The 11,519-nt window shown below is 41.7% G+C and overlaps 1 protein-coding gene across 2 annotated transcripts in view; it reads left to right on the forward strand.

The window, feature by feature from the left end:
- The window catches only part of INO80D (INO80 complex subunit D), a 36,877-nt gene extending 25,997 nt beyond the window's left edge, over positions 1-10,880 (forward strand). For both annotated transcript variants that reach the window (XM_075756436.1, XM_075756437.1), the window contains exons 8-12: positions 907-1,016; positions 2,895-3,028; positions 4,446-4,663; positions 5,065-5,222; positions 6,192-10,880. In XM_075756436.1, the coding sequence (XP_075612551.1) occupies positions 907-1,016; positions 2,895-3,028; positions 4,446-4,663; positions 5,065-5,222; positions 6,192-7,360 (1,789 nt within the window). In that variant the 3' untranslated portion in view covers positions 7,361-10,880. The remainder of the gene's footprint in view (positions 1-906; positions 1,017-2,894; positions 3,029-4,445; positions 4,664-5,064; positions 5,223-6,191) is intronic.
- Positions 10,881-11,519: the final 639 nt, after the last annotated feature.

Genomic DNA, 11,519 nt, shown 5'->3' on the forward strand with positions numbered 1-11,519 from the left:
TTCAGTTACAAAATTTTTCACAGGAGTAATATTGCTCACTAAAACTTTACTCAGTCAAAGTGCAGTTGATGACAGAAATGGCTGAAGGAAAACAGTCAGGCTACAGCCAGCTTTTTGTCAACCTAGAAAACAACGTGTACAGAGGTGAAATTGAGCCCTGGAATCGCCAGCTTTATCTACGTGAAGGTGACAAGTGCCTCGAGAGCAGGCTAACACCAAGCGAGCTGTGTAATGCTTGCAGTACTCATCCACACTGCTGTCTGGTCGCCTGCTTGAAGCTCAGGCTCAAAGCATTGAGGCTGTGCTGAGGAAGTGCTCTGCTCTGGGCACCTGCTGGTGGATTGGGCTGTAGCACGTTAATGAAGGAGAGCTTTTACCCATGTTGAGCACGCTCAGGCTCTGCCACTCCAGAGCTCAGTCTAAGTTTGTCTGAGCACATGCTTGCATGTAAGCTCTGGGGATGCTCGGCATGTTTTGATTTACGAACAGGCTTGGAAGTGCACTGGACTGCCCATGTAGGCATGTACAATGTATTGGATTCTAAAGATTGACCTCATTTTAAGGGTCACCTGTGTTGACACTCACCTACTGCTGTCCTTGGCTCTGTTGCAGGGTGTTGTAATATTTACATGGTAGTAGCACACAGCACCTTTCATTACAATTAAGGCCCTGTGAAATAAACAATAATCCTGTTACTGCAGTCACACCTTCACCTGTCATTGACATCTATTCTGTATCCCTGTGTAGAGTGTGGTAGTAGTGTGCACCCGTCTGGATCATGACACACACACGTGTGTTAGAATTTTTCATCCTACTGTGCTGCATTCAGTGCAAGAGTTGTGCTAAGTAACCACCTGAGACTGGGGTTTTGCCTCTAAACTCTTTTATGTTTTGTTTTTTTTTCAGCACAAGCCAAGCGAGGCAGAGAGATGCAGAGCCAACAACCTGTAGTGGGACTTCAAAGGGAGAACAGTGCACTAACCAGGCCCTTCCATACACCAGGCATTGTTTTCAGCGTATCCTCTTAACTCTGGGAGTTGCATTCATGCATGGAAGCTGTTCTGGTTTAGGGTTTTTTGTTTGTTTATTAGGCTTTTTGCATTGACATATATGTTTTCACAAAGAAATACCTATTTGTTAGCCTATCATCAACTACTTTGCTTTTAATTTGTCTGTGTGATTTGGGTCTGCAGGCAGTGAAGATAAGTAGTTTGCCACTGGTATCTGTCATAATCACGTCATTTTACTTTGTAAGCCGTATTTAATGGGTGCACGAAGGCTTTACAAAACTGTTCATCTCTCACCAATGACTTGGTACGAACAACGTGGCTTTCAGCCTCATGGCTTTCATACAGTTCTTGGTAGGTTCCAATAGACTAACTACCTATAAAGGGTTTACAGGAACAAGTTTTTACAGATGGCTTACAGTGGCTAGAAAGATGGAAATCTGGTACTTTGCATTGTTTAAAGAAGCAGAATAAAAGGGGTCACAGAATTCAAATTCTGGATGAGGAAGAATTCCCAGTGCTGGGGATTTCAATCAAAACCTGAAAAGGATGTTAAGAGTCAATGCATGAAGGTCACAGAAAGGAAGGAGCACATTAGATGTGAGGTTAGATCTGAAGACTATAAACAGGCAGACTTTTGACCTGGAATACTTGAGAATCCTGCAGACTTTGTCTTTTGTGGTTTTAGCTGAGCAACTGTTGGCGCTTTTGTTGGAGTGACTTCTTTTGTTGGAGCTTTTGGTTTTGGTATTTTAAGTGGCTAGAGCTTATCTGTTCCAGTTACTATCAGACTGCAGCACCTTTTCAATCTTTTTGGTTTGCAGATGCCTTGTTTTTCTTTGTTGATTTTTGCAGGGCCCTTAAAGCTGCAGGGCAGTTCAAAACTTCACCAGGGTGTGCAGCTGTGTTTGGGATTTGCCTCATGATTCTGTTTGTTTGGAGTTTTTTTTATTATTTTTTTTAAAGTTTAAGTGGTCTTGCTTGTTGGTGTGCCATAGAGCAGAGAAGTCAAAACTAGGGATTTTGCATTTGTGCCCATTTTTTCCCTCTGCACTTTCTTCTCAATGGAAACAGTCTCTCCTAAAATGAGCAGGATCTTGGTTCTGACCTATCCGTCCAAGTCTGCCATCTGGATTGTTCTGCAGGTTTTCCATTTCCTTTGTCCTTTCTTTTGTGTTTTAACATTTTCTGAACATACATAGTGATTTTGAGGTCTGAGAACTGTTCAAGATGGAAGGAGTGCTTCTAATGTTGTTTGAAAAAATACAATGAAATATCTGTTTGATTTGCTCTAAGTTTGGAAACATTTTCACTCCTGCAGGGGATTTTTCTGAAGGAAATCTCAGCAAGCTTACGTTTGGATTTACTTGACCTTTCTGTCTGATTGCACATCTTTTTTTCAGAGGAGCAGGAAGGATCTTGAAACTTCTTTGTCTGTGCTCTAAAGATAAATGCCAAGAATGTACCTTAAAAGATTGAATTAAGAAATACTTTTTCTTTAATGTTTCGGTATGGATTGTCATTAGTCTGTAAGGAAATAGTCCTGTTGACTACACTGTTCCAACTGCTACTATTGATCTATTGATTAAGACTCCAGGAAGAGGCTTCTTTTTGCTAAGAACTCATTAGTGAAATGGCTGCTTCCATAAAACTATCTCAATATATAATAAAATCATTAGAGATTCTGCATGAATGCAGTTTTTCACTTTAAAAGTTGGGTTTGAGCCTTACCTAGCTTTGAACTTGACTAACAAAGTTAAGGTATTCATTAAAAATAGCATCTATGGACAGCTAGAGTTGAAGGCTCTGATCTTCATCAGATTGATAAATCAAAGGGCGTTCCTCCATCGTTGCCTTGTGTGTTATTCCTGATGCAGAAATGTACAGATATCTTATTGAACCGTTCTCAGCAGCTCTTCTCAAGTTGCACAGCCAAGTTTGCGGATGGTCAACAGTGCTCTGTGCCAGTTTTTGACATTACACATCAGACACCTCTGTGCGAAGAACATGCCAAAAAAATGGTAAGTACAAAGCCAAAACTGTAGTGATCTGTGTGTTGGGATGATCAGGAGTTTTAACCCCAGTCTTTCTATGAACTCTTGTGTGGCAACTAACAAGTTTACAAACTTAAAAGTTTATTTCCTTTTATTTTTTTAAGAGGGTAAAACATGCCAAACATTCCCACTTAGTATAAAGTTTGTTGTGAAAATATTTTACATAATTTTGAGGATATAATAATGTGTGTATGAGAATTTCCTTCACTGGAAGAAATTTGATTCCTCTCTTGAATCAAGAAATAGAAAATCATTGCAAGAGATCCTGTGGTCATTTTATTTGGGCTCACTCCTGGCCCTTAGCTCTGAATATAGCATGAGTGTGGTATGGTAAGAACACTGCATCTCAAACAGTCTTAGTACATGGGGCCCAAAGTATTTTCTAGAGGAAGTGTAGATAGCAATTACAAGCATAAAAATAATGGGTTTGCTACTTTATTTACCTTTTGGTGACTATTAGAGTTTATCTTTAACCTCCTTCAGGGATCTGTGGATCCCAGAGGAAAAGCAGTGGCCTACTACAAGTTGAGAGAATGCAGAAATTAAGGTGATGTCCTCTGCTCTCCTTTTATGCCTCCCATCTTCCAGAACAAAACTTGTAGGATAATTCACAAACCCACTTCTGTCTTGCCCCTCCTTCAAGGCATTAGGTGTAAAACTGCCCTTTTTTTGTTCTGTTGTTGGATTGTTGTCGTTCTTTTCTTACTGTTTTTGTCCAACCTCTCCAATACTTTTGAATTAAGGAGTCTTCTGGATTAAAATGCGAGGGTCTGCTCAGATTTCTGTGGGATTTTCCCCTTCTCCCAGGCAATCTTCAATGTGTCTATCAAGGTTTACTTCTGTAGCTCATAGAACCCTCTGCCATTCCCAGTATGATGGCAACTGCAAACTGATGATGGTTTATTTTTTTAATTGATCAATGATTGCTTTTCAAAAACAATGAGGCCTTAGTTGTTTACCTGCATCCTTACCCTAATCTTACAGTATTAATTCCATTTCCTCAGTGCTGTCCCTCTTTTATGGTAGTGGACACTTGAGGATGCTGGCTTCAGCTGTTGCACACTATCCCCATTATTGCCACTTCACAACAGTGTTCTGTCTTTAATACGTACAGGAACGATGCCAAAGGATACAGTTTTGCACTGATTTAGTTAGGGTTTACTATGATGATTTTTAAAATGTCACTGCATGATCTCCTATTTAGCATACCTCATAATTTTGTCTGTGTGATTTTTGCCATTGGGATCAATGAGGAAGGAAACAGCTTAATTTTCATAACCTTGCCTGGGTGTAAGTTAGCAGTCTCTTGCATTACATGAAAGGGGGGAAAAAACCCAAGGAAAATACTACTAGCTCTTAACATGCTATTGTTTTATTCCCAAAGGACAATTTCTTGAGAGGGGACAGTTCCCGTAAAGTTCAGCACCAGCAGCAGAGGAAACCCAGGAAAAAAACGAAGCCACCTGCACTTACCAAAAAACACAAGAAGAAGAGAAGGCGAGGCCCACGCCGGCCCCAGAAACCCATTCCTCCTGCAGTGCCCCAAGGGAACCTCACCATGCCTGCCAGTGTCTCACTGCCAGTAGAGATGCCCCACATACGGTCAGTGGTAGCCTTGCCCCAGTTTGCCCACTGCTAGCTTGAACCTTGTCAATGACCACTGTAGACAGGTGTGATGTTGCTGTGCTGATCGGCATCTGGAGTGGGGCTAGAAATTCCATCTCCACGTGGTTGTTGGAAAAAACCTTAGAGTGGGTCATTTCAGATTTGAGCAATTACTGGGTTTGATGGATAAAATACCTTGCTCCTGATGCCCCATCTTATGTATTTAATCAATAGGCTAAGTGTAAGCTTCCTAAAGAAGCTTTCTAAAAGTATTTTTTTCCTAGATGATGGGTGGAGGAAAAAAAAAGTGTGGGGAACCACTCATTATAGGTGGATATGCATTTGTAGTTGTCATTTGGAGGAATCAGAGTTGAATACTGTGAATACTTTCTGTCCAGGAGCCCCTCCACACCAGAGCTGAGTGCCGATGAGCTGCCTGATGATATCGCCAATGAAATCACAGACATTCCACATGACTTGGAATTGAATCAGGAGGACTTCTCTGATGTCCTGCCGCGGCTGCCCGACGACTTGCAAGATTTTGATTTCTTTGAAGGTACCATCTTATTTTATGCTAACGTGAACACAGTCAGTGAACCGAAGAAGTGAGTGTTTCTAAAATGCATTTTGAGGGGTTGCTTGCTTTCCTACAGAGGTAATACCTTCTAGACAATGAAGTGTGCATTTGCTCTGTTGTTTGTTAGCTCTGAAGTAAAACAGACTTAAGACTGGTGTATGTGGTTCTCTGCTTGCTCTTATAATTACTGCTCTGAAAATCCTAATTGGTTTAGTATTTTAATAATTCATTTTATGTTTTTACTGCCTGTCAGTGTTGCAGTTTAATCAAGAATATTTTCAGTAATGGCATCTTTCTGCCATCGAGTGGGGCTGGAATCACAGTCAATGTTGGCCTTTGATAAAAGGAGAAGAGAGTGAGAATAAAATCTTTAAATACATTTTTGAAACTAGCTTTTGATCAGAATTGTTCCTGAATTGCTAGATTCTAAAGCTCAGTACCTATCACAGGTAACAAAGAAATTAGAACAGTCCAGAGTTGGGCTTTGTTATTTTTTTGGTGATTTTCTGATATCACATGACATCACACTGTGTTTGAGTTCAAATTAACCTAAATTACACTGACACTGTAAATTTCAGGCCCAGACTGTAATGTGGTAAGTAGAAGGGAGTTTGTGGACTGTTAGTGTTATTGTAGCATTGAAGAAAATCTTATTTAAGCCTTTTTACTTTGTCTAGTGAGTTTGGGAGGCATCTTGTGTTGAAATATGTGGAAGTGGAGGGTGGAGAGAGGGAATTCCATTGAAGAGGAAGGTGTAATATCTCATTTTTCTTACCTTGCTTACCTAGTGAACACTGATGAAGGAAAATTTCTGTGTACCACAAGCCATTCTGGTTATCGTGCACTGCAGCTCTGTACTGAATTGTCTGTACACCTGCATCCTTAGAGTTCCAGTGCTGGCCTCACCTGAGAGGAGGGCGCTAACTTTTGGTGTCCCTGTTTCTGCAGGTAAAAATGGAGATCTCCTTCCGACTACAGAAGAGGCTGAAGAACTGGAACGGGCCCTACAGGCTGTAACTTCTCTTGAGTGCCTGAGTACCATTGGAGTACTTACACAGACAGATGGTGTGCCAGTTCAGGAGCTGTCAGATAGAGGGATAGGGGTGTTCTCTACAGGTGCTGGAGCTCCAGGAATGCAGTCCTTGAGTCGAGAGGTTAACACGGATCTGGGGGAGCTGTTGAATGGGCGTATGGTACATGATAATTTCTCCGGTCTGGAGCTGGATGAGAACTTGCTCCGTTCTGCTACCTTGTCCAACCCACCAACGCCCCTGGCAGGGCAGATCCAGGGGCAATTCTCAGCCCCAGCCAACGTCGGCCTTACTTCTGCCACTCTGATAAGCCAGAGTGGCCTTGGGGAGAGAGCCTTCCCAGGACAGTTTCATGGACTTCATGATGGCAGCCATGCCTCCCAGAGGCCCCACCCTGCCCAGCTGCTGAGCAAGGCAGATGACCTGATCACCTCACGACAGCAATACAGCAGTGACCATTCACACTCCTCACCCCATGGAAGCCATTATGATAGTGAGCATGTGCCGTCTCCCTACAGTGACCATATCACATCCCCTCACACCGCATCCTTTTCCGGTGATAACTTGGCAGCTACCTTCTCAGCAGAGATGCCCATGATGGCACAGCACTTGCTCCCAACTCAGCTGGATGTGCCACTTAGCGGGGTGGTCAACCCCAGAACTCACTGGGGAAATCTTCCTGTCAATCTTGGGGACCCCTCTCCGTTTAGCAACCTTCTTGGTGCAGATGGACACCTCCTGTCCACCTCCCTGTCCACACCACCTACCACCTCGCACTCAGAGACCACACAGCCTGCCTTCGCCACTGTGACCCCCAACAGCTCCAGTGTGCTTCCGGGGTTACCGCAGACCAGTTTTAGTGGCATGGGTCCTGCCTCCGCTGAACTCATGGCCTCCACCTCCCCTAAACAACAGCTCCCTCAGTTCAGCGCAGCCTTTGGGCACCAGCTGAGCTCCCACAGTGGCATCCCCAAGGACCTGCAGCCCAGCCACAGCTCCATAGCTCCTCCCACGGGCTTCGCAGTGACCGGTGCCACCGCTACCAGTACCAATAACGCATCTGCGCCCTTCACCACCTCCAACTGAGCTTGTCTGCCTGGCTCTGTGCAGGTAGATGGGGGACCTGTGTTTTCTATCTTTCCTTTTTTCCTTCTTCTTTATTTTTTTTCTGTCCTCCCTTCCCTTTTTTTTTTTAAGAGGGGGTTGAGAAGAAAACCCCTGCTTCAGTACTGACCAGGGTTAGCCCTCTGTGAACCTTGCTGTAGCGTTCACATGTGCTTGTTATGCACCGGTGCTCATTTATTGCAGGCAGGTTCACCGTTCCCCAATAATTCCTTAAGGATACAGCACAGTTACTGGATGTAATTGATCTTAGCAGTAAGACCTAGAAATGGGAAGATACCTCAGATTACTGATGCATGTTACTGTTTCCTAGGGTTCGGATCAGTGCTTGCCATCCCATTAGCATCTGGTGGAAAGTTTTCCAGTGGGCAGAAGTATCTTGAATATTTTTTTTTATTTACCTTTTTTCCCAAAGGTAGCATCTGGCATGGAAAACTTGGCTGCACACATTGATTTAAGAATGGTGCACTGAAGTCCTAAATCAAGATCATGGTTCAAGGATGAGTTTGGCAGTTTCTTAAAACAGTCTCTTGACCTCCTCTTTGTGCATGTGTGTGTTTGGGGTGCAGGGAGCAGCAGTTCCTTTTCTTCTTTTGGTGAAGAAGTGGGAGTTGTCCCCTTCTAGAACTGGTCACTGTTCTTACTGCATGCTGATTTTTGTTTTTTTATTATGATGATTTTTAATTCATTGAGCAGCAAGGGGATCAGTTGACTGGTTGCCCGGAAATCCAAAGGCTGATATGAAATTAGCCCAGGGAAAAAAAGAAAGAAAACCAGAAAAGATTGAAATAGATCATGGATTAGTGAAGATTCCTGTGCAGAAATTCCCTCCCTTGCTGAATTACTGTGGCCTTGTAGCATTGATGATTTGCCTTTTCAAGTGTGGCTTTGTCCAGAACTCCGTGTCTGACAGGTATTTCCCAGCTGAAACTGGAAGAATTTTTTGGTATTCTGCCCATCCACACAAGTCTAGGTCAGACCCTTTGGTAAGTTTCAAATGGATGCAAATTATGGCTAGCTACTGAGAATTTCTTGGATGGTTTTTTTCCCCCTGGGAGCCATATAGTTTTTTTCAACACTTGCAGGGTTTGATGGTCTGTATGGGATGCTGAATGTATGTAAGGAACTAGCAGGTACCTATCAGCAGTCATGGCTAACCAAGAGAGAAATCACTAAAGGAAAATAGATAAGAATTCCTTCTGTTTGCAGGACAGTTTTGCTTTTACTGCCCACCTGCTAAAGAAAGTATTCAGACTTTTTGGTAGTAATTTCAGTTCTTAAAGAAATGAGTCCACTAGCTTTTAGATTTTATTTTATTTTATTTTATTTCATGTTTTTTAATCCAACAGATAACAGCAGCAGAAATTCTGAGGTGTTTACTTGCATCTCATTATCAGGAAGGGAAAAAAGGAATTTGCTTGTGACTTTTTTAAGGCTCAAACTTGCTACTATACTCTGACTGTAAAAATAGCTCCTTCTTAATATAACAAATCTTTACTCTTCTTGGTTTGTTTCTGAGATGCAGATGAGAGAGAATAGAAAATCCCACATTTCAATCTCTTACTGTAGAAGACAGATTTCATTCTACCTTACAGTAAAACATCCTACCTGCACATATTCCAGTCTAATTCAGGAAGTTAAGAGATACCAAGCACATGTAGTAGGGAGGCCTAATAAATTGTTTGAGCAAGGGATCACTGAATGAAGTTTAGTTGCTGTAGAAATTTCATTTTGTTAGCAGTCGGGCCCACACCAAAATCTCTGACCCAAACCTCTCCTTCCATCTTGCTAAGGAAGAATTTAAATGGGATAGGTCTTGTGTCTTCTTACTATCGTAGCAATCATACTACCCTCTTTTCTTGAAAGATTTGTTCTCCTTAAATACAAAGGAGTATGGATGATGCATATGTCCTTTTCTGAAATTGCAAGTGTATGTGGGTGGAGGAAACAAAAATGATTTTCATGCTTCTGTTGTTATGAAGTCCTTATTTCATACTTGGTAAAATAGATCTTAATAATATAAGCCGAATATTTTTAAGTGGTGATTTAAATATGTTTGTAACATTTAAATGTTTTTAAATCATGTAAAAAGTTGAATTGAAGCCTATGAAATCCTGCTTGTGATTGTCCTGCTGATTGAGGAATGCCCAGTGGTATTGTGAAATGAGGCAAATCTGACAAGGCATTTATTTATTTTTGTATTATGTTCCCCATACTTTGTTGAGGAGACAACTGTTTGATTTGCAAATGATTTTCGTTGTGTCCGTATACCTTCTTCAATGTGTTTGAATGATTGGCTGAAAAAAGAGTGGAGAACTAGTATACCAAATGGTTAATTCTTTAATCTGCTTGTGTATTCATGTCATTTTAGAGGATGTTAATTTCTATAAATTGGTTTCAAGACCTTGGTCTTGAAATCATTCTTGTGCCCATCAAGCTCTTTAATGAAGCTGCAGCTAGTGCAGAGTATATTTGCCCCACATCACATTTCTCTTTCTTAGTAAATGCCATCGGGGAAGGGAGGAGAGGAACTGAGAGCCAAGTTCTGCTTGCTCACTTTGGTATAAATTACAGAGGAGCTCTTTGGTCTAAGGTCACTGTGAGTTTTTACTGGTCTAACTCAGAACAGAACCCAGCTCCTAATCTGAGCATTGATTTAGACAGGAATTTCGAAAGCTGTCAAAGCTGTGCAGGTCCATAATTCCCATTTAAAATCAATGGCCATTATGTACCTGCATTCCTTTAAGGCAGCCTAGGATATCAACTCTCTTCCCCTGCTTAGACTTCAATTTTTGTATATCCCTTGATGACTCTTCCCTGGAAAGTGACTACGTAACACTTTTCAATGAGCAAACTAAGTTTGCAATAAAGCTGCACTTTTAAAAATAAACTTCAGTTTGTATACGTTTGAAACAGGAATCCCTCTGTCCTGTCTGACACTGAGTTCTGAAATGGGCCACCACTCTTGCCTTTTCCTGGTTCACCTCCTGCTTTTTCACTGCCGCTGATTTCATGGTTACAGCCTACCGAGCAGTTACGGGTCTTGATCTTAGCTTTACAAGGTGGATCATTCCAGGTGGGCTTCTACACCCACATCAACCTGTTGACTTCAGTGAATCAGTGTCTTACTGTTGGATGTGAGAGATCCAATCTGAGAGGTACGTGCAGCCAGAGATGTTTCACACCTCTTCCTCTCAGAAATACTGCAGGTCTGGTTAAGGTAGTCCTCGAGGCTGTTAATTATATGGTTCCTGAGTAGAATCCATGCTCTCTTGCAAAGGTTTTTGAGTATCATCTCCTTGTATAGCAATTAGCACTCTAATCACCCTTTCATCAAAGACCCAGTGTAGCAATTTCAGTCCATTGATTTGAGATGGTCGATACCTGTCATGCCCTTTACGTGTTAACAAATGGAATAAAGCTAGTTGAACCTAAAAGTTAATTTCTTTACATATGATTTGAGTTTTAAAGAATTGAAAAAAAATTAGAATAAAATACCAGTAACATCATTTTTGATAGTAATAGCACCTCAATTAGTCTTTGTACAAAAGTACTTAACACAAGATGAACTTTGATAGTGTACAGAGGCTCATCAGAAACATCCTTGTGCTGGGCTGATGTGTAAGACACCCTGTAAGACATACTTTGATGTTTCCTTTCACTTAGGAAGACTTTACACCAGCTTTGGGGGGGAACCATATGCACTTGAAGTTGATCTGTTCTTTGGCCTCATAACTACTATGATGCAAGAAGATGGAAAAGATGCATCTTTTTGTCTACTCCTTCCAGTTCCTCCAGGTTCTTGATTAGTTCTCTTCTCATCAGTAGCATGCTTCTCTCTATGGTTGGCCATAAGAGCTTTAAGTCGATAATGCTTAGAGGTAGCACACTTGCAGGTCTGCCTCAGCTATTGTGGAGAAGGTGACAACAGCTACATTTCCCACTTCATTCAGCAGGTTAGTGAAATGAGGATTTGTAGTTCTCATTTTGAAAGCATTGGAAGGCCCCAAGAAGCTTATCGTCTGCTAGGCAAAAATCAGAGATGGTATTGGAAGTACAAACGCAAGGAAAAAATGTCAAAGGAGGGTCATCCATAATAGCAAAGAGAAGCCAATGGAAGTGA

The sequence above is a fragment of the Balearica regulorum genome, chromosome 6 (assembly GCF_011004875.1).
Source record: "Balearica regulorum gibbericeps isolate bBalReg1 chromosome 6, bBalReg1.pri, whole genome shotgun sequence".
NCBI lineage: Eukaryota > Metazoa > Chordata > Aves > Gruiformes > Gruidae > Balearica > Balearica regulorum.